General features: G+C 40.8%; 1 protein-coding gene across 3 annotated transcripts in view; it reads left to right on the top strand.

The window, feature by feature from the left end:
• Window positions 1-9,566: 9,566 nt before the first annotated feature.
• Window positions 9,567-26,510, top strand: part of OSBPL10 (oxysterol binding protein like 10) — an 85,909-nt gene continuing 68,965 nt past the window's right edge. Inside the window, exon 1 of one of the 3 annotated variants that reach the window (XM_088150860.1) lies at window positions 9,567-10,582. In XM_088150860.1, the coding sequence (XP_088006986.1) occupies window positions 10,209-10,582 (374 nt within the window). In that variant the 5' untranslated portion in view covers window positions 9,567-10,208. The remainder of the gene's footprint in view (window positions 10,583-26,510) is intronic. The other 2 variants (XM_088150859.1, XM_088150858.1) reach the window with 2 other exon arrangements.

Below are 26,510 nucleotides of genomic sequence, written 5' to 3'. Positions count from 1 at the left end.
GGATCTTGTCCATGATAGCCTCCCCATTTCTGTCCCCTTCACTTTCCTCCCCTCATTTACTGTCTCCCTAATCTCATCAGAAAATGGGGCTGAATTTGGAGTTCCTTTGGGCTAGAGGGCCTTGATCCTGGGCCAGTGGTCTAGTCCTAGTCACATGAGTGGCTTGCACCAATAATGGCAGTGGTTCTTCACAGCTTAAATCAGAGATCTTTTGCGGGTCTACCAAGAAATGTCAGGAACTGAATCTGGAATGGTCCAATGAATTACAGTCATCTTCAGAATTTTGTAATTAAGATGGGATCACTTTTTGGACCTGGTCTTGATCCTTTCATTAGACATGCCTGTTAATGAATTCTCATCTGTAAATATACAATCCTGTGCTCTTGACATCTTTCTGCAATGCTTGGGGATTTCTTGCATATAACTGCAAATCTCTTGAACAGATTGATGTGCACCATGAAACATGTTATAAGATTAGAAGTAGAGTTCAAACAAGTGTCAGGCTCCTAAGACAGGCTTGTACTAGCTGAAGCTTCTCAGAAACAAAACAAGAGCACAGGTAGAACAGAAATCTTTATTGTAATAGCAGGGCTAAAGCCTTTATTAACAGTTAATAGCCTTTGGCAGTTAAGGTTGATTTCCCAACTTCATAACCTCTTAGATCCAAATATGGTACTCCCTCTTCCCACATTTTTCACTGACTAAGAGGTAAGTAGCCTTGTGTTTTGCACACCCAACACCATATGGCAGTTGCTTGATGAAATGGAGATCTACTTTGAAGCAGTGAATGGGATAATGTGGCTGTGAAGTGCTTCATAGCCTTTGGTGTTTTATAGACTGAAGACTTTTCTGCTACTTCTGGGGTTGTTACAGACTACGGTATTGCAATTTTACTTCCCACTAGCTGGAGAATACTTGGGAGGGGAAACTGAGTGACATGATGGGTTGTGTGACACAGCCTAAGTAGCTGGCCAATGAGCTTTATCATCACATTAATAAATGCCTATCATTGCTTGTTTCAGTCACTTTCTCAGCTTGCTCAATAGAGCTCCAAGCCTTAACTTGGCTCTCCTTCCACTAACGGAATGTCACATTTCCCTGTTGATCCTGCTTGCACAGCTGGGAGTTCAGCTCAGCTTTCAGCACTCTGAATATGGGCTTAAAGCTAATCGGTCTGAAACATGCTCCTTCTAAGAGTCAAATCTTACTTATAAAATCTGTACAACTGAGACAAGTTCAAACCTTTCATCAATCAATGAATGAATGAACAAATAAAAGGTTAACTCATAGTGCTTTTGCCTTAAATGTTTATTGTTTTTGAGAATAAGGAACAATAAGGCTCCAAATGCCATGGTTTTTGTGCCACCCTCTTGTGTTTGCCTATTTCTGTGGCATTGTATTTCATATGTGAGCTACTTCTGCTGTCTCTGCTGACCAAGCAAGATAAAGTGTTGATGGCAAGCCACAACCCTGACATAACTGCGTCCTGCCAGTAATGGGAAGGTGGGTGGAGGTATCTTCCCAATAAGGACCAAAAACCCAATCATTGGAAGTAGCAACCCTTACTATCCCAAAGGGACAAGTTAGTAGTGGTTCTTCAGTGTCAGGCAAAGCCTGACTACTCCAAAAAAGCAAGTGGAAAAGTAAGAGCTTCCCTTACAGTCCATTTCTGAAAACTTCTAATTGAGTAGGACAACTTATATGTTGGTTCAGCACAATTTAGACCATATCCTCACTTGCACCTAACCACAGAACAAATTTTCTCCTGTATCCCCACAATGTTACTTTCATCTTGTCTCCAATCATGACTGAGCCAGGCTTAAATTGTCCTTAGCTCTAGTAGATTAAAATGGTCTTTTCCTGCTTAAGCTAACAGCAGCCAAGTGTGCAGAATCTGTTACTCATTGCCATACATTAATACTGGAAATGAAGTCTGGTTACTAGTAGTGGTTGAGTTCAAAGAAGCACTAGCCTTTCAGGCTCATGTGCCTTCTTCTTCAATCCCCTGCCAGCCTCATCTGCAACTGTTCTGCTGTCATCTCTGCTGTTCTGCTGTCAGAGTTGGACAAGCACTGTTATGTCAATGGTCTGTCACAATTGTGCAAAAGGCAAGACTGTTCAGCCATGGCCTTAGTGCAAAGCTAAACAGCCCAACTATAGAATGATGGGACCAACCCACCCTCCCCAAAAGTACCTCCTGGGCAGACCACAGAGGAATAGGGAACTCGGCATCTGCAATCTATACACATAAAGAAAATGAAGGAAAGAGAAATCCTAAATAAAAAGATTCTATTTTTTAAAATATTCAGCTTGGGTTATGGCAGAACGTGTTGTGGGAGAAAGGAGCCCAGAGATTACCAATAGGATCCTGCAAACCCATTCCTGTTGCAATGTCATAATTGGTGGACACTCTTCTCAACAGCTGGTCATGTACAGAAGAGGTAGGACAGCAAAGCTGGTAAACATAACTTTGCCCATCACAGACTGCTTATGAATTAATCAAGACAGTACGATTCAGGACAGATGCAATCAAGATAGGATGGGGCAGTGTTCTCAACCTTGGCAACTTTTTCCATGCTGGCTGGGAAATTCTGGGAGTTGCAGTCCACCCATCTTAAAGTTGCCAAGGTTGAGAAACACTGGGATAGGGACTGGCACTAGAAGAGTAATTTTTTTGCCAATTCAGGGATGGACAGTACTTTAATTTAATAGAGGGAAAGGCCCTTAGGCTTTTTGTTAGATACATTAGAGGCTGCTGTACTGTTCTTTCCTAATCCCTTCCATTTCTGTCTCAAAAGAGGAAATATTTCAAAACCATATTGCAGTAAAACCCTTGAAGAGATATAACTGAAACTTGGCAGGATTAAATGTACTCAGAAGATTTTACCATCATTGCAAGTTTAATCCATTCTATTAAAAACTGAAGCAGCTGCAATTTGTAGTGTGTTAATACTTGTCCATGATTGCCTCTAGGCATTTTTTAACAAACTGAATCTCAAATCAAATCGAGTTTGTCTTTGAATTGCAAACTGGCATCATGTTTTCTTTGAATTTCAAATCTTCAATTCAAATAAAATTAGGGTTGATTTGCAGAGACCTACTAATAATCCTTATTTGATCTAATGGACTCAAGCTCCTTCTACTCCTTTAATTAATATATTTATAAATTGATCCATTAAGTGCAATGCAGCATTAATAAAAATGTATTGCAAGCGGAAATACTATCACTAATGCTTAGAATCAGGCTGCCAGCAAGGTCACTGTAGCAATGCTTCTTCATATCTACCTATGCTAACACTACAGGATAGAAGTATTTATTTTTAAATTTTATTCGTTTATCAAATTTATGTAAGGCTGCCTGACTCCATAGCAATTCTGGGGGTCACACCATACTAAAAAACAGCCCAGAACAATATAACAAAAAGAAAATAATTATGTATGTTCAGAACAGAAAAAACATTCTAACCAACATATGCAGTCCTATAAGAGGCTTGCCAAGGCCTGGGGTAAAAACCATGTTTTAAAATACCTTTTGAACAAGATCAGGGTAGGAACCAAGGATCTCTGGGGGGATGCTGTTCCAGAGAGTAGCTGCTGCGACACATAAGGCTCACTTCCTGGGCCCTGTCACACGACATTGTTTAATTGATGGGACCTAGAGCATGCCAGCTCTGTCCAATTGCATGGAATGGGCAGATACTGCTATAGATAGACAATCTCTTGGATAGCCTGGCCTATGTCATGAAGGGCTTCATAGGTGGTAATCAGCACTTGAATGCACCTGGAAGCTAACTGGCAACCAGTATAGGTCATGGAACAGTTGTGTTGCATGGGCATCCTGTGGCATGCCTGTTACTGTCCATGCTGCTGCCTTCTGGACCAGTTGTAGCTCCTGAGTAGTCTTCAAGGGCAGCCCTATGTAAAGTGTGTTGCAACAGTCTACACGCTAGATAATCAGGGCATGAGTGACTACCTGAACAGCCTCCTAGTCCAGGAACAGGAGTAACTGGCACACAGGATGGACTTGTGTGAAGGCTTTCCTGGCCGCAGGTGCCACCTGCTCTTCAAATAGGAGCTGCAGGTCCAGGAAACCCCCCCAAATTCATACCAATCCCAAATGAAGTGCATCCAGGACTATAGATGAAAAATTTCTGGAATTAGGTGGCCCAAATACCCACAGCCACTCAGTCTGACTAGGGTTGAACCTGAGTCTGTTCTTCCTTATCCAGACCCTCACAGCTTCCAGACATTGGGACAAGATCTTGATAGCATCACTTGGTCAGCCCAGAGTCAAGATATACAGGTGGGAATCATCAGCATGCTTTGAACGGATGGATGACTTTACCCAATGGTAATGTCAAGCTCTGTAGTATTTCATATATTAGGGATTTTAGGCTTGAACTCTCCCCTCCTGCCAACACTGATTGGAACCACCCACATAGAAAGGAGGACATCCACTTAAACACAGTACCTTCCTAATCCAGGTAGGTGGTTGGAAAATGGTGCAACCACCAATAAGAAGAGTAGTATTGTCTTCTCTGCATTTCCAGGAAGTCTTTTATTGTAACAAAAGGCTTAACAAACTTTATGATACATATTTCTTCTAACTTAACTCTAAACCTATACTGTATACTATACAGTACAGATACTGAATGTCTATGTGACTATTGCTATATGCATTATATATCTACATCCTAAAGAGTTTTCTCCTTTATCATGCAGGTATGCTTACCTGAGCTATAACAAATTGGTTAGCCTCCACTGGAGTTAGTTGGCTTCTGTTGCCAGTTGGTGTTCTGGTAGCATCAGCTCAGCACCACTGGCTGTCGTTCTGACTTCTTTCCAAAGCCTTTTAGCCTGTATTTGGAAGGCAGAGGGAGAAGGTGAGTCACCAGCTGCTGCTAGGCTGTAGGCTGTTAGTGTCTTCTGTTGGAGCAGAGTGGCTTCTGGCTCTGCTTCTCCTTTCAGTTTTTCTGCTGTTGGTTTGCTGAAATTCATGCCCGTTCCTCCTTTACCATCAGTCGCTCACTGCATTGCACTTTATTCTGGCATCTGTTCCACACTCTCCTCTGCAACTTCTTCCTTTCTTCCTCTCCCACACAACAAACATCCCTTTCCAATATACCCAGTAACACTCAGCTGCTAACAGTGTCTTCCTTTTGCAATCGGAGCCCTAGATGTGCCTCTGCTCCTCCTGCTGCCTTAAAGTCACAGGGGGAAAAACAACAATAGGAAGGAAGGGCTTGTGCTGTCCTTTGCAAAGTTCTCCTTCCACAGTGGTTCAGAAGAATACCATGATTGATAGCATTGAAAGCTGCTGAGAGATCAAGGAAAACCTGGAGGGTTGTACCACCTGTGCTGGCTCGCTAGAGATTATCAATAAGCGTCATCAATACTATTGCTGTACTCTTCCCCCAGTCTGAAACCTAACTGGAAGTCTTATTCCTCCAAGGCCTTCTGACCACTTTTTCAACAACCTTCCCAGCAAAAAGGGAAGGTTGGAGACTGGCTGAAAGTTGTCTAGGACTAGTGGCTTCAGTGATGACTTCTTGAGGAGAAGGTACACCACCTTCCTTCAGGGCAGATGCAACCATCCCTACTTAGGGAAGCTGATACTACTGCATGGACCCAACCAAATGCCACCTCCTGTTCAGTCTTCACAGGCCAAGAGGGACATGGATCTAATAAACAGGTGACTGGGTTCAGAATCCTGAGAATTTTGTCCTTGGAAGTTATAGGTTCAGACTTATCCCATCTAACCATGCAAGGACTTTCCCAGTTGAAATCCAACTCCAAGCAAATCCAAATAACTATATTTGCCAGATAAATAGATAACGGTGGCCCTGGAAATGATCCTGTGACTTGTTCCTCTCCAACATGGAACGAGTTATCTTAAACATGGCTGCTGGATGGCTATTTTTTCCATGATAAGAATGGAAAAATAAGTATGTTTTGCTGCTCTTATTCCTCAATGTAATCCATGCTCAGAGGGTTCACTGTTCATCTTTCTCCAATGGCATTCTACTTTTCTGGTGCTTCATCTTTTGGAGCTCCTCAGAGAACCAAGGGGTGTCCAGGATTGTCACATAGTGAAAGGCCACATAGGAATAATCCAGCCCAAGGCCCTCTTCACATGCCCACTGCAGGTCACAACTAAGGCCTTGGTTCAGTTGCCCACTAGATCCTTAGAGAAACTCCAAGTTCTCTCTGGAACTCATCTTAGTAGCCTAGGATAAACCGACCTAATGAGTTCTACCTCCCTACAGAATGGGGCAGCTCCAGCAAGTCCAAAAGTGATCAGAGAGTGATCACACCATGGCAAAGGACTGATGGCAATGTCCTCCACTACCAGATCATGCTGCAACTGCCCTGAGACAAGAACCAGATCTAGGGTGCAATCCCTGGTATGTGTCAGGCCCTTAATGATGTGGGTCAGGTGCATCACTGCCATGGTGGCCATGAACTAATGTGCTGCTCAAGACTCTGTGCTACCCAGGTACAATTTAAAGACCCCAAGAACTATCAATTTGGGGACTCAACTGCTAACCCAATGATGGAGTACAGCAGCACAAAACTCAATTTCTCCCTAAAGCCCACTTCAACTAAAGGGTCTTACATCTGGTTATCTGTGGAGCAGAGCCTCTGAATACCATGTTTTATGGATGACAGTTGCTACCCCAACCCTCTACCTGGGCTTACAGCCACACTTGAAACCCAGGTGAGCATATGTCTGGACCCACTCAGGTCTTGGTTATACATGCTAAATTGGCTGCCTCACCCACAATAAGGTCATGGGTGAGGACAGCTTTACTAAGTACCAACCAGGCATTCAGTAGCAGCAACTGGAGCCCAGGGCCACCAAGGATCCAGCAAATTAGCATTGGGGGGAAATACTGAGGGCTGGACAGTGAGATTGCACTGAGCCAGCAGCCCCACCCTCCCCACATCTTCCTCTGCTTGTCATTACCTTAATCAGCTGTCCTTTCCTCATCCCCATCCTCTCAGACCAAGGAACCCACCCAACCACACTCACGCCCCCACTGCAACCAACCACACTTGCCCCCTGCAAGAGACCCGAGCAACCTCTCAACTGCCCCTGCCCCTTCACTCCTGTGGGTAATCTCACTCCCCACTGCCACTCCTCAAAAAACAGTCCAAAACAAGTGACTGATGTAACAACAAGCACCCCAATCCACATATGAGGGACAGTCTGGCAGGACAACCCCAGTAAATGGGTGCCTGGGCCAGGGCCCAGTAGGCAAAATGACCTATACAATTCCTCTCCCCAGCTCCACTCCCATCACTGTAGAAATGCTGTACGTGATTTAGCCATGTTTTTAAATAACTGCTAAAGTATTTAACATGGTTTATTCATTCGTTCAGTTTAAATATGTTTTTATTGTCATGAAAGCTAGAGGCTGGAATTATCTCTCTGTTATGGCTTACCACTGATAGAGATTAGGTTGGTAGAAATATAGGTAAGCATTCTCTGTAATAATACCCTAGATTGACAACATCTTCATTTTGGTTTTAGGCTGGCCATTAGAACATGTGCTTCTGAGGTTTCTAAGCAATTTTAAATATACCAGCTCTGCTCTTTATTCTTTTCTCTTTTGTTGTTTTAAGATACTTCACAGTTTTAAAGCTATTGTAATTTAATAGTAATTCTCTACTAAAAGGTACTCTACTGAAGTATAGAGCGTTTGCTTTATTCTATGTTCCAAATTATTATGATAGCAGAAGCAATTGATTTGCCCATCTAAATTACTCCAGTAACTTGACTGACTTCATTTGCACCGCAAAATAACTCCAAATCAGTTAGTCAGGCTCCTCTTCAGATAATTTATCTAATGTATATTTTGACACGTTTGGATTTAGTTAGGGTTAGGCCTGTGTTGAAAAGTACATGAATCAATCTGTATACAAAGTAGGAATGGGTTTCCCCTATTTTAATAAGTATATTGAACTTGAGATGGTTTGAAAGAAAAATTCATCTCCAACACTGTCTCACTTCTGCTTATTTTGCCCCAGAAGGCTCATTTCAGTATTGGAGCTATTGTGAGCAGGGAAAATTAAGTGCATAAATACATCAGGGAAAGGCAAGTTCTACATCTGTTTCCTGTGCAGCTAATTGAATTATCAACGTATTTTGAACCAAACAGATGTCTGATATGAGCTTGAATTGGTAGGCAGACAGCAGCTATGGTACTGTTGGCCAAGCTGTGGATTGGCCCAGTCAAATGCTGGGATTGTTCACTTGGTGCGAAGAGCCAAAATCACACACAAGTTGGGAAATTGCAACCTGTTTATTCTGTACAGTACTAAAAAGGCACTCTGGGGACCCAAGTCACAAAACTTGAGTCCCAATATGTAAATTAGCATAGCCTTTATACCTTTGTGAAATCAAAAGCACATGATCATTAGTAAGTAATAGGGAATAAGCAGTAAATTATTCACACCCCCAGTTGGGCAGAGCCTCCCCAAGAGGTGGGCTCCTTGCTAAAATATTGCAGCCTCTTCCCTTCTATTTGTCCCTAGCTGATAGGGCTGATATGTAAAACTTTTAGCTAATTTATCTACAACAAAAAGGGTCTTGGCCTCGAGTCTAATGCTGCTCTGGGTCAGGATGGTACTTCTTTGATAATGGCAACATGATCGTTCCAGGAATTTGCAGTTCAGGGTAAAGAGGCCCGAAGGGGAGCAACCATGAACAAAGATGGACAAAATGGGGTTTCTCTGGCTCAAGCCAGCTGTACCAGCCCATCAGTACAAAAGCAGCAAAATGTGAAACGAAAGTCCTGGGTCCCGCCCCTAGGCTCTACCACCAAAGATGATGTTCCCCAATGTTAGCCACATTGCTGGCCGTATTCACACATGCTAACCTTGGTTACTTTTAAACTTGGACTTTTTTTGATGGAATAGTGTTTTTAGGAGCCTAACCCATGTGATCAGTGTATGGTTTAGGGTTTCATGTGAATGTAGAATATTAGATTCAGTAAGTTAAAATTCAGAAATTATAAAAGCTGCAGCATTTCAGATTTCAGGTATGGAAAGACTTTGTGTTTTAAAAACCTGCAGGAGCAAATTAGCATGTAATGGAAACCTGTTCCTATCCAATTCTTCTTCCCAGTGGACTAACTTTTTACTTTTTAAAATCAAGCCTGGATTCAAGGATGCCATGTTTCATTTCAGCCTGAAATGCAACAATCTATTATTTCATCTCTTTCCCCATAAGGTCCTCCACAAGGTATCACAAAGTTTACCATTTCAAACAGCAAACCATGTTGAGATTTGCAGATCAGCAATTCAGATGGGACCAGGTTGGAAAAGCCTGCTCTACCGAATGAGTAGAACAGCTTTTCCTGGGACTTACTCTCGAGAAGTTATGAATTAGATCAGATGGCATAAATAATCACAGGGCTGGTTCCTTCTCTATTTGCCAAGGCCCATGCTTTAAGAAGTACTGTACCTGTTCTAAATCTGTGTCAACAAGTTTTATATGCTACCATTGATAATTCTTCCCCCATGATGGGACGGAGGGCGGGAAGCACGTGGTCAGCCGTCCAAGCCCTGATCGGGTAAGGACGCCGCCCGAGCCTCTTCTGCCGATGCAATTCAAACGCAGTCTGATTCGCACTGAGCTGAGTTGCCTATTCACGCATGGCTTGTTGCCTTCGGCTTAAAGCGAATTACAAACCCAGCCTGCCCGATTTTCAGCGAGGCTGCTGCCTCGCGCGCCTTCAGTTCCGGAGCCCTGATACAAAAGTTATTCCAGATGAACGCGCTCTCGACCAATCTTCCAACAAGCATATGAGTCGGAGCGGAGGCAGGCTCAGCGCCGGCAGAAGGAGCGGGGCGCGAATGGTATCTTGTCTCCTCCTCCCAAACATTTCGCAGCTCTGTGGGAATCGTTCGCGATCGGCCTTCCTGGCGGGCCTGAGGCAGAGATTCGGGGCTGGAGCGAGAGGGCGGCCTCGAGGGAGAGCCGCGGACGGGGCGGATCTCTCCACGCCACTGGACACAAAGCGCCGGCGCCGCCTCCGCTCTGCGGGCACTCAAAGCCCTTGAGAGGGAGGCGCCCGTGGGGCTCGCCCAGCCTTTCCTCTCCCTGTTTCTTAGCGAATGACTCGGATATTTCCCAACCTGCCGGCAGTGGCTACTGTCTACAACGAGGGCCGGGGCTGCCTCACAGCCTTCCTGCGAGCTCCATGGAGAAGGCAGCTACCGCGGTGCAAAGCGCCGGGGACAACGTGTCAGCGGCCGCGGCGGCGGCCAACAGCAGCGGCGGAGGCAGTAACAGTAGCAGCCGGAGTAGCAGCCGCCCCACGTCGGCGGGGTCCTCGCCTTCCTCCTCCACCAGTCGGGGGCTCTCGGGCCGGCAAGGAGGAGCGGCGGCTGCGGCGGCGGCGGCGGCGAGGCCGGATGGAGGAAGCAGCAGCAGCCCCAGTTCAGCGGCTGCCAGTCCAGGAGGGGGCTGCGGCGGCGGCGCCCCGGGGGGGCTGGCGGCCGGCAGGAGAACGGAGGCAGTTCTGGAGGGGGCCTTGAGCAAATACACCAACCTCATCCAAGGTTGGCAAAGCAGGTACTAGGGAGAGAGGATAGTTTGCACGGTGGTGAAAAGAATCCCTCGGTCCGCATTGCTTCGGGAAATAATACGGACTCTCCCCCCGCGCCCCGCCCCCGCTTCCTGGAGCCCAGCGGACTTGATGAGGTGTGGCGCCGAGTATCATTTATTTCTCTCTCTTTCCACTCAGAAATGCTCTTCCTTTAGATTGGCGCTCATCCTAAAGGTTATGGGACCCACCACATAACCTCCTCTCTCGCTTTTCCCTTTCTGCTCCCCGTTCATCCTCACAGGACTCCTAGCATCCTTTTCCTGCAAATGGGATATTGTCCATTTGTGGAAGTTCCTTCTTCAGCTGACGCTGTGAGGAATTCTCAGCACTTTCTGTAGCGCAGGAAAGTCAGGTTTCCGATTGCTTTTAAGGTGTCAGAGTTGCTACTTTCAAAAAAAGTGTCATTAAAAACCCATTTTCTTTCTCAGGTATATTGTTATTATCTCTGTCACTGTTTCATGGTGTGTTTGTGAAGCCTGTGTTTGATGTCTTCCAGTTGTTGCTAAGTTGGCTGTGTGCATCTAACTTCACATGCAGGAGAATACTGCTTTTTGACGCTGCCTAGTACATGCTTAAATTTAATTTTTGATGTGATATTAATGCATTTGATAATCCAAAGAAAAGCTGGTGGCTGCCATGTGTGAGTTTTCCTGCATGGACATGTATGCCAGGTAAATTAGTCAGGCAAATAGCCTGAAATATCTGGACTGCTTAGGAGCATATACTGAAGGCTTAACCATTATAGACTTTCCTACTGGCTTACTTTAATTACGTTCAAGTTTATATTTTTAAAGATTTAGAGAAAAAGGAAAGACATCTACAGTTGGGCAACAGCAACATGAGGATAAATCAAAATAGTGAAATACTGTACTTCTTATGCTTTTTGGTACTCTTAATCAGTCTGAAGTTATAGGAAAAGAACTTCGGAGAACTTGAACATTTGGTGCTTTGTGGTATTTTGGTTAGTTGAAATTAAGAAACTGCTCATCTGTGGATTTTGGAGTTCTTATTGATCAGTGCAGCATTTTTTGTGTCCCTTGGGGGAAAAAATAAACATGTTTATGTGTTGTATATGAAATGGAGATTATAACACATTTTTTAAGTGCAGTTAGCATTAACTCTGAATTAAACAAAACACTGGTCAAATATAGATATATAATATAGATATGTATGGAATAGGATTAGAGGATTAATGTTTGTTGTCACACTAAGTTAACTAGGGAGAAGAAAGAGTACTGGATTTTCCACTTGGCTAATACAAATTAGGCAAAGCAAGAATTCTAACTTATCCTAGAACAGAAAGCTGACAAGTTGCTGTCTGATTACAAAAATGTGAGTGTTCATATAAGCACATGGCAGGAAATACTGTTAATGTCATTCCCATTTTAAACATATCTGCTTGAATAATGCATTAACAGAAAACGCATTCTAGTACTTTCAATAAATATTTCATCTAGAGCTTAAATCAGTAGTGAATAATCATTAAGTGATGAAAGTTAAGACTGTACTAACTTAATTTTCTACATTTTATTTTATAATTTTGGAACATTAGTAATTGCTTTAAAATGGTGAAATATTGCTGCTATGGCAAATCATAAGATTTGGAAAATTCCTTTGGTGGCAAGTTGGATGGAAACTGTGATGTGTATTTTTCTCTACAAATAGTATCTTTATGATTGTTGGTGTTACCTTTTGGAAGGTGAAATAGAAGGAACTGTAGTAATGATTCTGTGATTTGTGTATTGAGAAGGAAACTTCACTGCATTGATATCTAAAATCTTGCCCTTTTGAAATACTTACTAGATAAAGTAGAAGGAAAAACAAGTATTCTCTTATTTGTATAAAATGCCAGAGATGAATAGTATTAATTATTTCAGGTGGAATAGCTTCTGGGAACATTTGAAATAAGAGTAGCTTCTTTCAACTTCTTTTCTATTGAAATGTTGTGCTTTCACATAATTGTGAAAGTTGTAAATGCCTCAGCTAAGTTATTTTTTTAATCTGTGGCATTATCTCTGTTTCTGACTCCTCAAGTCAGCAAGGCTTGAGCTTCATGGATTCTGAATGTTGAATAGTTACCTCACTATTTACTATTAACTCCAAAGGAATTCAGCTGCAGTATGTTAAATATAAACATTCACCTGAAGGCATGGACTGTATGGTAATCTCTGAAAGTTTATGCTGTAACTTGGTGTTAAGATGTCACAGGATCTCTTCTTTTTGCTGCAGCTGCTGCCTCTCTGGAAGTTATTTTAAATATGGACATTTGTAGGAAGAACTATTTATTTGTAATTTTTGTTAACTTGTAAAAATTCCCTCATTTGTGTAGTTGTTTCCTGCCTTAACAGTAAATTCTTTTTTTTTTTTTTAATCTCTAGGGTTTTTAAATCTTTTTTGTGTGGAGCCGTTTCAGAAGCTTTGTGCAAATCAAATACAGGTAGTCCTCGACTTACGATTGCTTGTTCAGTGACTATTTAAAATTATGACGGTGCTGAATAAGGGGGACTTGCGACAGGTCTGCAAAGTTGCAGCCATCACAGCATCTCCACAGTCATGTGATCATGATCCCAGCGCTCGGGCACCTGGCTCGAGATTATGATGTCACAGTGAACTGCAGTCATGCAATCTTCCTTGCTGGCTTCCCACAAACAAAGTCAATGGGGAAGCCAGCAGGGAAGGTCACAAGTCACTCCCATAAGTCACTCCTGTCACCTTTTCTTCCAAGAAGCCCTCCTACGGAGTACGAGATCCCAGGGATCTCTGTAGCACCCCGCTGCTTGCCCTTGCTTCTCAGCACCCGCCTGCTGCCCTTGCCAGCCTGCCTGTTGCCCTTGCTGGCCCACTCAGGCTTCCCAGCACCAACCTGCTGTCCTTGCTGGCCTGCCTGCTATCCTTGCCATCCTACCCACACTTCCCAGTGCCTGTCCGCAACACCTCCCATCCCCCCATGCTCTTTACCTAGGACTCCCACCGCTTCCCGCTTAACGACCCGCACGGTTCTGGGTTACAAAGGCAATGGGGACTGCCAAGATTGCTGTTGCGAATCGCCCAACTGCTGTTTCAATTGCCGTCATAACCTGAGGACTGCCTGAATGCCATGTTCTCTAGATTTCTCCTCTTAAGGTGCTTATGAAGTACATTAATAGATGAGATTAGTCGTGTTTATGGAGAAATCATACCTGGTTCTAGATAAAAATTGTTGTATGTTCAAATATCTCTATACTTCAGACTATTAGTCCAATCATTTAAACAAAAGTTACATGATTGTGTTTTCTTGGTACTGATGATATGATTCTAGTACCAAGGTAAAGGGATTGATTTTGGAGAAAAGTTAGACAAAAATGTTAGACTCCTGCTGGCTTTTTAGGCTTTTCACAAGCACCTATTGGCCATTGTAGCAACAGAATATAAGGTATTTTTCATCTGATCCAGGAGGGCCTTTTTTGTATTTATTTCATCCTCTTTCCTCTGAATATTGTTCTTTTTCTGGTATTCATATGGACATAAGAACAGCCCTGCTGGATCAGGACCAGCCCTTATCTTAGTCCAACATTTTGCTTCTTGCTGTGGCCATTTCAGTGTAAATAAAGTGGTACTCATGTGCCCCAATGGCTACTTTACATTTACTTAAACTGCAGTGCATTTTCCATTTGGTTGATCAAGTTGAAGAGATCCTATCCAACCTTTCATGTAGGAGCTCAAGATGGTGTACATAGTGCCCCCTCCTCCTATTTTTTAATTTGTTATTACTGATTTGTTGTTTATTCCCACAACAACATCTTTGTTAAGGAAGAGAAAGAGCGACTGGCCCAAAGTCTCCTCATGAGCTTCCACTGCTGAGGGAGAACTAGAACCTGGTTTTTTTTGCCCCTAGTCCAATTCCTAAACTACCAAACTAGCTATTAATGTTCCTTTAAGCACCTAGCTATTTTTCTTTGATTACTGTTTCTACTGACTTTCCTAGAAGAGATGTTAAGCTGACCAATCTTCAGTTTCCAGATCTCCCCAGTTCTCTCTTGAAAACTTGGTGCCACATTGGCTACTTCCAGTCCCTGGAACTGAGTCTGATTTGAGATGAGTGAGCTAAAACAGAATATGACTCAGAAAATTCTGTGGATGCTAGTGTGCTTTATTGATTTGGCTAGTTTTGATCTACCTCTGGATGGAATGTGGGCTACATAAGTAGACTCCAAGACATCTGTGAAGTTCTGCAGACAATTCTTAAAATTCTAGCTTCAAGGAGATGAGAAAATATAGAATATATATTGGAAAAGTATATACTGACAGTTTAAGTACAGTCTCTCTCCTTTAATTGTATGCTTTGAGCAAGTCACATTATTCAGTCCTCAAATCTGGTCAAAATGTGTCCTTTCAATAGTTCTGCTTTCTTAACTAGGAAAACTAAAGAAAGTCATTATATAACCCCCATTTATTCTATACTGAGTTAATTTCTACAGCATAGCCTTCTATATATTTAGTGAAAAATGCTATTGAATTCATCAGTTGTTGAATGTAGCCTGGTGTAATAACAGGAAAACAGTATTCTTCTAGCAGTGGCCGACCAGATTCTCCCGGGGTACTTGCAAGCAGAGGGAGAGACATATCCCACTCCCACATTGTGTCCTGGAATTGATATTTGAAGGCATGGTGTCCCCAAGTTGAAGGTAACACTGAGTCTTCAGTGACCCTTGATAGACCTATCCTACATGAATTTATCTAATAATCTTTTCCAGGTTAATGGCCATTGCCATATATTTTGGTTATGATTTCTGCTGATTTTGTCTGTTTTAAAATTCCTTCCTATTAGGTTCACTGTATGGTCCCTGATCCTAATATTTTGAAAGATGGAGAAATCCTTGCCATAAATGATTTTATATACTTGAAGCATGCCCCCCCCCATTGCCTTTTTTCTAAGCCAAAACATTTCCAATATTCTAGTCTTTCTCATAGGGAAGTGTTTAAACTCCCTCATCATTTTGGTTGGCCTCTTCTGCACTTTTTCCAGCTCTATTGTATTCTGTTTCAAATGCGGCAATTAGAAGTGTGCAAGTCCTTCTGAAGTGGATGTACTGTGGATCTGTAACACTGTAGACAGCATTACAATGTTGGTTTTTTATTTTTAATCCTGTTTCTAATGATCCATAGGATTGAATTTACCATTTTCATGGCTAGTGCATACTAGTCAGCACCTTTAGTTATGACTCCCAGATCTTTTCCTTGTAAATTACAGGCAGCTCAGATGGCATTTGTTATTTTTGTCCTATTGCGTGTCACCATATACTTTTGATTCACACTAACAGAATTATGTTTATATTCTGCATGAGAAGATGCAACCAAATGTTACAAGCTTCAAAGAAGTTTAATATGTAGTAGGCGAGTGGTGCTTAAACACTTAGAGAGTGTCTAAATCGTAACCATTGTTTGTCATTGCAGGCAGTCATTAGGTACAGACTCTTGACTGGTTGAATACTTTAGGGGTGGGCAGGTTTGTGGGCTACGTGCAATTCCTCAGCACCATATTTGTGATCTCCCAGCATGTCCAAATTGTACTGCCAACGTGTGGCAGCAAATTATAATCTTGGGATTTAGGGCTATTTTTTTTGAGGGGGGTAGGTGGGGAGCAGAACAGGGTTGGTTTATTATTTGTTTACTTACTTACTTACTTACACCTGCCTGATTTCACAGACTCTAGCCAACTCATATAAAAATGATAAAACACATTTTTTATTTATTTTATTTATTTATTGAGATGATTTGTATGACTGAGTGGCTAACAGCATAGAAAAACATTACAAAATAAACATAGGCAACAGTATCTGCAACTCCAGATACATAACACGTATAACTGAACGGTCAACTAAAACAACATACCTCATAAAAACGGCAGCATATAGCAGGTACCTCAGGCCACAAAGCCCAACAGAAGAGCCACGTCTTTGCTGTGGTGAAAGGTGATGGAAGTGATTTGCCTCCCAGGGATTCTCTGCTTTCATTCCTATCCTAGCCTCCCCTCACCCCAAGGTCTCTCCTAGTCCCTTCTGATGATGTTGTATCATCATCAAATAATCTTTTGTGGTTTTCTGGAAACTTAGGAAGCTGAATTGCAGTCCTTGATTCCACAAATATTATCCATTCCTGTTATAAAGAAAAGATAAGCAACCCGATATCCTTAAGATGTTTTATGGGTGTGTGTTTTAAACTTACGATTGGAGCACAATCCTTCATTAGGCATTTTTAGATCTTATTGATTTTAGTGGGATGTATTTAAGCACATGTCTGTTGGATTTATGGAGCTGTTGACCGATTTGCCCTTGCTCTATTCAACATTTTCACTTTTCTACAGCAGGTGGCAGCACCCGGCAGACCTAGTCTGGACTTGCAAACTAACCAAGGTCAAGCCTTAGTACTTGGATAGGTGACCATTGGGGAGTTCCAAGGCTGTAGACTAGATTGGAAAGTGTGTGTGTGCATGTGTGCACACACACATACGTACAGAAGACAGCAGTGGCAAACCACATCTATACTGCTACCAAGTAAACCAAATTGATGTACCAGTAGAGTCAGCAGGAGTGGAGCTTGATTCGAGGATGCATGATTTATAAATTATTAGATAGTTCTAAAGCAGCAAACTCCTTAAATCAGCAGTTCTTCATCAATTAATCACCAAGACTGTGCAGGGCTTTGGATTTAAAGGCAAAAAGATCCTTTGGGTTGTGTAGGAGTGCAGATGTTGTCCCTTTCTGTAACTTCTGAAGATCAAACATGTCTTTCCCTGGGAAAACTCAGCAGCTACCTGATCCTGGAAAAAGGCAAATGATAGAACTTCTTTCAGGAAAATAATGATTGTATTCTCTGAAATTGCTGTTGTAAGAAAGTATGTTGTATTTCACAAGTAGAGATAGTGTGATATTATACTTACATTAGTAGACAGCTAGTGATAGTCTTCTGACAAAGGTTTTTAATATTCAAATGCATACTTTTAATTCCCGATCTACTAATAATGAGAGAGAACTTATCAAGAAAAGGTGAAGATGTATTTTGTTTGCGTCAAAAAGAATCAGAGATAACACAATTTCTTCTGGTTTTATCCTTGTGCGAAGGTTGGCAAGAACTCATACAGACTCAAACAGTGCAACATATAAGTGAGGAAACGGGCTAGTTTTGTTCTGTGTAAACCTCTAAAACTGATTAGGCTGTCCTAATATATTGACCAGTTTATATGATCAACAACACTGTGGAGATTTACTGCATTACTTGACATAGAGGCTTGCTTTTCTTCAGTTAGTAGATTATATTAATGTTTGTCATTTTTATATTTATTCCCAGCTTGGTCAAATAGCTAATCAAGTCTTGAAACTCTCCTCTTTCAAAAGGTTTCTAGGACACAAAAAATGTTTTTATAGATAAAGGCAAATATATATTTTTTCTTTAATAAATGAGAAATTTGGTTATTTAATAGCCAAATAAAGATAAGCTGTGAACAAATGCATTTAGAAATTGTTACTGAGGCTGTACAGTATATTTAATATCTGGAAGTAAATACAACTGAATTTCCTGGGGCTGATTTTGAGTGTGCTGGTCATTGCATTGGCTTCAAAACTAGGATAATATCTGGCATAATCCTGTGTTAGAAAACATATGAATAGTTAAGACTAGGTTGGCACTAGAATCCAAACTGAAGCTTAAACAAGTATATGCTTTTAGAAACTGCTGCAGGATGTTCCTGCTCTGGCACTCTCGCCAGTCATTTCAGACAAGAAATTATTTCTGTCTGCTTTTTAAAAATGATCTGAGGAAGAATCTCTGGTGAACTCTTTAAAAATAGTCTTCCACTTTTGGCATCCAGATGTGTTTGAACTATTGTTCTTATGTTTGCTGGGATGGGATTGGGGGAGATGTAGTCCTTATCTAGAAGGTTCCTTGTTAAGAAAAGCTTTAAAATTTCTGTGTGCTATTTAGGTTCCTTTTGTCATCTTTTAAAGTTAAAGTCATTTTAGAATCATTTTAGAAATTAGAAATTTGTTTTCTTTGCTTCTTTTTTATTAATTGTTTAGTGATGCCAGAACAGCATTTTTTTTTTTTAGATTGAATATCTCAAAACCCAAGATTCTTTCTTAGGTCAAAAAGTAACATGGTCCTTGTTTGGCAGCAGCTAGGCTAGTGACTGTTATGAACATATTGACATGCGTTGTTCAACAGTAGTTGTCATTTCGAAGACAAGGAGATCTTGCTCTACATCTTGCTGATGAAAAAATATCTGAGAAGTCAATGGAAAATGAGTCATGTGGCTGGACCTGGGATAGCTAGGTTCATGGATTTGAGATCTGACCTTGATTTGGAGTATTATGAGTGTTCCTTCCATTAACTCCATTCGAAATTTTGTCAGTAATGAAACAAAATGTACTGACAGAGGGATAAGCAACCCATATGCCATATTCATCCTCTAAAATGTTCTGTGAGCCTCTCCCAGCCTCCTCTGCGCTGGTGAAATACAGTGATGAAATACCAATCTTATCAGCTTCTTATCCCACTGATACTGTCAATGCAATATTTTGGGTGAAGTGGGAAGTTTTGCTGGCTGATGTTTCCAGTTTGAACTGTGGTTTGAGGTGCATTTTCTTACATTGTTTGCAACTGATGAGTGGTTTGTGCCCCCATATCTGTGATGGCACCATTACCGTATGATTTGAGTACTTTTAGAATCCAAAATCCTATGAAATCCTTGGCACTCGATTCCTCCCTCTTAGGTTTTACATTCCACCCATTCCCAGCAAATGAAGTCCTAATACCTATACAGTCATGTGAGACACTGATGCCTTGACATGGACTCTAAGGATAGAATCCATTTTACATCTACCCAATTAACAGAAAGTGATTGTTAGATGCCAAAAAAAGAAAACAAAAAACAGGTGAAATAGAAGGAGGAGTAACAGATCACATCATGGATGATCCTGGGATAACGTAGCTATCATGGGAATGGAATTCTTTTTTGGAAAATCAAATGCAAACAGCATAGCTATTGACAAAGAAGCCTATTGTTTACTGAAAAGTTTACTACAGAGGTTGTGAGAGGTTGTGAAATCTGTTTAGAAATCTACTTATTAGCTCTTTTTCTCAGATTTTGATTCCAGAGATTCTTGGCTCCACTTTGATTATTTGCAGCTTATTTCCCATTCAAGCAATAGTGAATGTTATGAGGTTAAGTTATGAGTTATTTGGATATTGAAGCATTAAATTCTGTAGAAGAGGCCAACTTACAGTTGGCTAATACTTAATACACAACAAACTAGAGAAGCAGACCTTATCCTAACAATCATTATTTGTTTAACATAATAAGCATTCCTGAATATGGATACATTTTTAACACAGTGGTGCATAGAAACAAACTTTCTGGTTTGTAGAATTTAAGTTCCCGAGTTGTCTCATCTTTGTTTTCCATTATTTAGTCATTCATACAACAACTTTGGTATCTATGGAGGCTTTTTAAAGTGGATGGACAATTTGTGGGCAACATGTAGCCCCAAGATTGTTATGGCCCCAGATTTCATAGCAACGAAGATATAACCATTGTGGCGTGGTTTCCTGTGGTGAAAACCAAAGAAATTAACATGCTTTATGCCTTGAATAGGCTTATTGCACCTTAAACTTCAGTCCATCCCCAAAACATAGCTTTTTTCAAAGTCAGGAAAATCATCCCCACTGACTTGCATAATGTCATAATGTCCTTCCCCATTTCTTCCTAGCCCTCGACCACAGAAATAACACCTTAAACCCCTTGCCTACAAAAAATGATGCAAATTCTTTTGGTCATTGCATTTATAATTTAAACTTAAAGATAAGACAGCTTTTGGATAGGGAGAGTTAAGGCATGGGACAAATCCATCCATAAAACTTGGTTGTAAGTAGAAATAAGGATGAAGTCCTTGAGCCAGGATTCTTGTGTGAAAGAGCTTGGTCTTTAATACTTCTATCACTTTATGTCTATAATTCATTCATCTTGCTGTTTAGCAGTCTTTTTGTCAATATTAACAGAGGTGGTCTTAGCAGTAGAATTCCAATACAAGGCTGTTGGTTCTCGTGGATTTAGATTTCCCTACTGAAACTCTGTTTCTGCTGCTGTTCAAGATTTCATGGCTTTTGTTACTCTTACAGATCTGCCTCATTATGCTGCAACTGTTCTAGAGTGGAAAGAATTGGAAAGGTTGGTTGCCTTGGACAGGATTTTCTACAGATTTAGGTAATAGTATTGAATCAAGGGAATCCTTAGAATGATTTTACTGTCATTTAGCTCAGCATTTAGAATTAAAATAGGCAAGTACTTTAGGGGGGAGGGTAGAGTTGACAGCAAGAGAACATGGATCTGAGTTGGCCTTGACTTTTAATTTTACATGTACAGCCTGTGATTATTATGATTAAATCAGGCTAAACCATGCAGCTAGTGAAGGAGGTGTCACAGATGATTTCCTGCTCAAATATAAAACAAACAGCCTAGGACTAGTCCCAGCTATATTTCAGGAGAGTGCCTTCTGACTGAGGAGCAAAACTAGTTGATCAAGGCTAAATATAAAGCTAGTAATATGAGAAACCGGTTAGAGAAGAACTGTGCATATAATAGCTTTGTTATGCAATAAATTTTCAGGTCTTAGGCTTTTTAAAATAAATAAGCTCTAAATTTTTCTCCTGTTCACATGTCTAATGCAAAGAAATCTTATTTTCCTAGGATAAAAGTACTATTTTTGTGCAGCTTTTTATATAGTTAACACTTGATAGCTGATTGGAACGCTGCATGGATGTTGGGTACACAAATACAGTCAGGTCCAGAAATATTGGGACATCGACACAATTCTAACATCTTTGGCTCTATACACCACCACAATGGATTTGGAATGAAACAAACACAATGTGCCTTAACTGCAGACTGTCAGCTTTAATGTGAGGGTATGTACATCCAACTCAGGTGAATGGTGTAGGAAGTATAACAGTTTGCATATGTGCCTCCCACTTGTTAAGGGACCAAAAGTAATGGGACAATTGGCTTCTCAGCTGTTCCATGGCCAGGTGTGTGATATCCCCTCAGTACCCCAATTACAATGTGCAGATAAAAGGCCTAGAGTTCATTTCAAGTGTGCTATTTGCATTTGGAATCTGTTGCTGTCAACTCTCAAGATGAGAGTCAAAGAGCTGTCACTATCAGTGAAGCAAGCCATCATTAGGCTGAAGAAACAAAACAAACCCATCAGAGAAATAGCAAGAACATTAGGTGTGGCCAAAACAACTGTTTGGAACATTCTCAAAAAGAAGGAATGCACTGGTGAGCTCAGCAACACCAAAAGACCCGGGAGACAACGGAAAACAACTGTGGTGGATGACCGAAGAATCCTTTCCCTGGTGAAGAAAACACCCTTCACAACAGTTGGCCAGATCAAGAACACTCTCCAGGAGGTAGGTGTATGTGTGTCAAAGTCAACAATCAAAAGAAGACTTCACCAGAGTGAATACAGAGGGTTCACCACAAGATGTAAACCATTGGTGAGCCTCAAAAACAGGAAGGCCAGATTAGAGTTTGCCAAATGACATCTAAAAAAGCCTTCACAGTTCTGGAACAACATCCTATGGACAGATGAGACCAAGATCAACTTGTACCAGAGTGATGGGAAGAGAAGAGTATGGAGAAGGAAAGGAACTGCTCATGATCCTAAGCATACCACCTCATCAGTGAAGCATGGTGGTGGTAGTGTCATGGCATGGGCATGTATGGCTGCCAATGGAACTGGTTCTCTTGTATTTATTGATGATGTGACTGCTGACAAAAGCAGCAGGATGAATTCTGCAGTGTTTCGGGCAATATTATCTGCTGACATTCAGCCACATGCTGCAGAACTCATTGGACGGTGCTTCACAGTACAGATGGACAATGACCCAAAGCATTCTGCAGAAGCAACCAAAGAGTTCTTGAAGGGACAGAAGTGGAATGTTATGCAATGGCCAAGTCAATCACCTGACCTGAATCCCATTGAGCATGCATTTCACTTGCTGAAGACAAAACTGAAGGGAAAATGCCTGAAGAACAAGCAGGAACTGAAGACAGTAGCAGTAGAGGCCTGGCAGAGCATCACCAGGGGATGAAACCCAGCGTCTGGTGATGTCTATGCGTTCCAGGCTTCAGGCTGTGATTGACTGCAACAGATTTGCAACCAAGTATTAAAAAGGGAAAGTTTGATTTATGATTATTATTCTGTCCCATTACTTTTGGTCCCTTAACAAGTGGGAGGCACATATGCAAACTGTTGTACTTCCTACACCGTTCACCTGAGTTGGATGTACATACCCTCAAATTAAAGCTGACAGTCTGCAGTTAAAGCACATTGTGTTTGTTTCGTTCCAAATCCATTGTGGTGGTGTATAGAGCCAAAGATGTTAGAATTGTGTCGATGTCCCAATATTTCTGGACCTGACTGTATAAGCTTCCATTGGTCTGTGCCCATGCCACCATTGGTGACAAGTTGCTCTCTACTGGTTTGAAAAGAACACATGCTTAATTATAGAGGCTGCATGCCCCCTTCACCCACTCCAGTGTAGTGGGAGCATATAAGCAATGTTTTAGCAAATCTACCAGAGAAACATAATATTAAGGTGCCTCTCTGGTAAGGCCATTACTTTATGTGCTGGGTGATAGCAAGATAATGCACTAGTAGTGTAATATTCAGGCTAATGTGGTTTTAATGGAGGAGTAAAGTCCACTTTTTATTTCTTTTTATTTTGCTAACTAGAAGATGTAGGAAATGTATTCAGAAGAGATGTCAGGCATCCAGGTATAGCATGCTGAGTTAGAGGAAAGGACAGGGAACAAAGGTAGTCTGTAGGTCAGCACAATTTGGGTGCATATATGTAAATGGTGAATAAGTTGCTTTGTGTTGATTTTACATGAGCAGTATATGTCCCTTATAAGATCAGCATTTTATCTTATTCATAATATAGGCACTTGCCTAGTACTTAACCTCTCTCAGTTAGTGGTACATTTGAATGATGAGTCATGAGAGACATCATAAAATGGCCACCATGGAGAGAATACAGTCAAAGAGCAGCTGAGTTGTAGATGTAATTTCTCATAAGAAGTCAGTCACCGATGCTAAAAAAGTAACTTGCTGAGGATCTCAAATACAAGATGGAGGTGGGACTTGAGCCTTGGGCTAGAAAACCTGTCCTTTTCAGATAAAAGTTTTCTATTCCAATAGAAGTTAATTTCACAGAAAAATCAAATGAAACCTCGAATACATTGCAGAGTAGGCTTTTCTCATTCAGGACCCCTCCCCCATTCTTTTAAGTTCCTAGTGTACATAATATAATTTTTCAGCCAGTCATTTTACACTGTCTTTTAAATAATTTCCAATGGTCTCTTTTCCTCAGGATATATAATCCACACTCAAGTTAAGCCAAGGCGTCCCATCAATGCTCACCACCAATTGGGTTACCCCAATGGCATCTTTAATTCCCCCTCCCCCACTTTTTGGTTTCTGCAGTTTTCTACACCTGAGTTCTACCTTTGAGTTCCAGTCTGTTTCTTTCATTACATTTCATTCTCAGTCCTTTTGTCTTCTATTCCATCTGATCACCCTTAGTCCTCCCCCAGTTCTGATACCATTTCCGTACCTTCTTCTTTAGCAGGTAATGGAAATGTGATTTTTCCCTTCCCTTCCCTTCCCTTCCCTTCCCTTACCATCCCATCCCTTCCCTTCCCTTCCCTTCCCTTCCCTTCCCTTCCCTTCCCTTCCCTTCCCTTCCCTTCCCTTCCCTTCCCTTCTTTTTGTCTTAATTTCAGGTGGTTAGGAATGGTTCAAAGTGCTTTCTCCATGCCAAAGAGGTATTCTGCCACTGAGCTAGGGTCCTTCATCAGTATAATTTATCTGGAACTATCTTGAAAAATAGTAAGATTAGTCAGTACAATGATCTCTCTCAAAATTAGAATGTTGAAGGGGAGTTATTCCAGTGTTTGATTATAATTATCCAAACATTGATGGTGTATTGTGTGAACTAGCCTTATACTTCACTCTTACAAGTACTGTAGATTATTTTTTTTTAAGTTTAAATAAATTTAAATTTTTAAGTTTATTATGGTGCCAGGTTTTTAACTGTTGGTTGGGAGCTGCCCAAAGTTTGGTATAAGATGGGTAGCTATATAAAAGTTTTAAATAAACAAGCAAACAAATAATATTGGCAAGTCTTTTGTATGTAAAATAACAGTAACACTTTGATTCCATGGTTCAGAAATCTGATTGTGCTAAAGTCGGAATTCTTTGGAAGCAAAGTAGAACTTAATTAAATCGGATATGTTGAAGTTACAGAAAGTTATATGGACATTTAGCTCAGTATCAATATATTATTGTTTTCTTCACCCAAAACAATTACAACATTTACATTCTGGTGTAATGTATGATAGCCTATAGTTCTTGAATTTAATGAAAGTACATAAATATGTACTTTTTTCTTCACAAAAATAATCTCAGAAGTTACTTGTTTATGAAAATTAACATTTTTTCTTCATTTTGAAAGGCTGCTGGTGTCCAGCACTATTAGTAATGTCTAATAGTACAGTAGTTGCTTCTGCCTGTTTTATCTGGTCAGACAAGAGGGGCATACTCCGAGTCCCATCCGCCAAGGAGTGTCAGCTGGCGGGGGCCAGAAGTAAAGCCTTTTCTGTCATGGTCCCTGCCCTCTGGAATATCATCCCTCCAGAGATTAGGCTGACCTCATCCATGCTGGCCTTTCACAAGGCCTTGAAGACTTGGCTCTGTGTTTGAGTCTGTGGCCCCAGGTGTGTGATGACCCCTTCTCGTGGTTATGTTGAATGTTGCTTGTTGTTTTATAATTTCTTGGCTGCTGTGGGTTTTATGTTTTTAATATGTTTTTATCAATTAAATATTATAAGCCACCTAGAATCATATATTAAAGATGGGTGGCCATATAAATCTAATTAATTAATTCTTGAGGAGGTAGAGTATTGTACTATAATACTCTATAGTACTGTAATATGGAGTAAATGCCAAAGGTATGGGGGAAAAAGAGAATACTGGTAGAACCTTAGCATAGAACTGTGTTTTCATAAGAGTTTATATATAAAAAGTTGCACAATATTAAGAGGAATAGATTTTTTAGTCTATAACAAAATGGTTAGTTCCAAAAATGTTTAATAATTCTGTCAGCATACATTCTTTTCTATCACATTGTGTACGTGCTTTGTTTAATAAGTAGCAAATTAATTAGAATATTTTCCTTGCACAGCAAACTATAAAAGAAGTTGTCAAATATAACAGAGAAAAAGATTTTCTGCTAGCTCTGGTAAGTTTGAAATGACAACGTATCTGTCACTGAATAACGTGGACCCCATGGATTTTTGTTGCCAGCTGCAGGTCTAGTCATGCATATTTTATTTCAAAGGACAAAGTTGAATAACAAATAATATATACAGATTTGGCAGTCAGTCATGACCTTGCCCAAGCAACATTATATTACTTTTGTTTAGGATGTAATCTGCTGCTTGTACTGATTATTATGGGTCACTTAAAAACGAAATATTGGAAGAAAGCTTCTTGTACTATTGAGTTTGCCCTATTATAAGAACAAAGCAACACTTGATTTTCTGATGAGGATCTGAACTGGAGAGGTTGTTACTTGGCAGTATAGACTTAAAAAAAAAGCTTTTCAACAAAGTCTGGTTTAAAAGGTTACACAAAAGCAGACAAAATAATAGTAGCCTTATTTCAACTGCAGAAAAGCCCTTATATAAAAGGCCTGGATAATCTTAATGTTATGCAGTGTCCAGTGTTTGTTTTATGCTTATATTTGAAGTTTTCATTTGTGTAGTTTATGGATTACAAAGATGAGTTAATGTGGAAA

Source organism: Python bivittatus, unplaced genomic scaffold (genome assembly GCF_059951505.1).
Source record: "Python bivittatus isolate LINGU-HERP-01145 unplaced genomic scaffold, Pbiv_v1 ctg000610_np1212, whole genome shotgun sequence".
In the NCBI taxonomy this organism is placed as follows: domain Eukaryota; kingdom Metazoa; phylum Chordata; class Lepidosauria; order Squamata; family Pythonidae; genus Python; species Python bivittatus.
The sequence above is the reverse complement of the archived record's forward strand: the minus strand, read 5'-3'. Positions and strand labels throughout refer to the sequence as shown.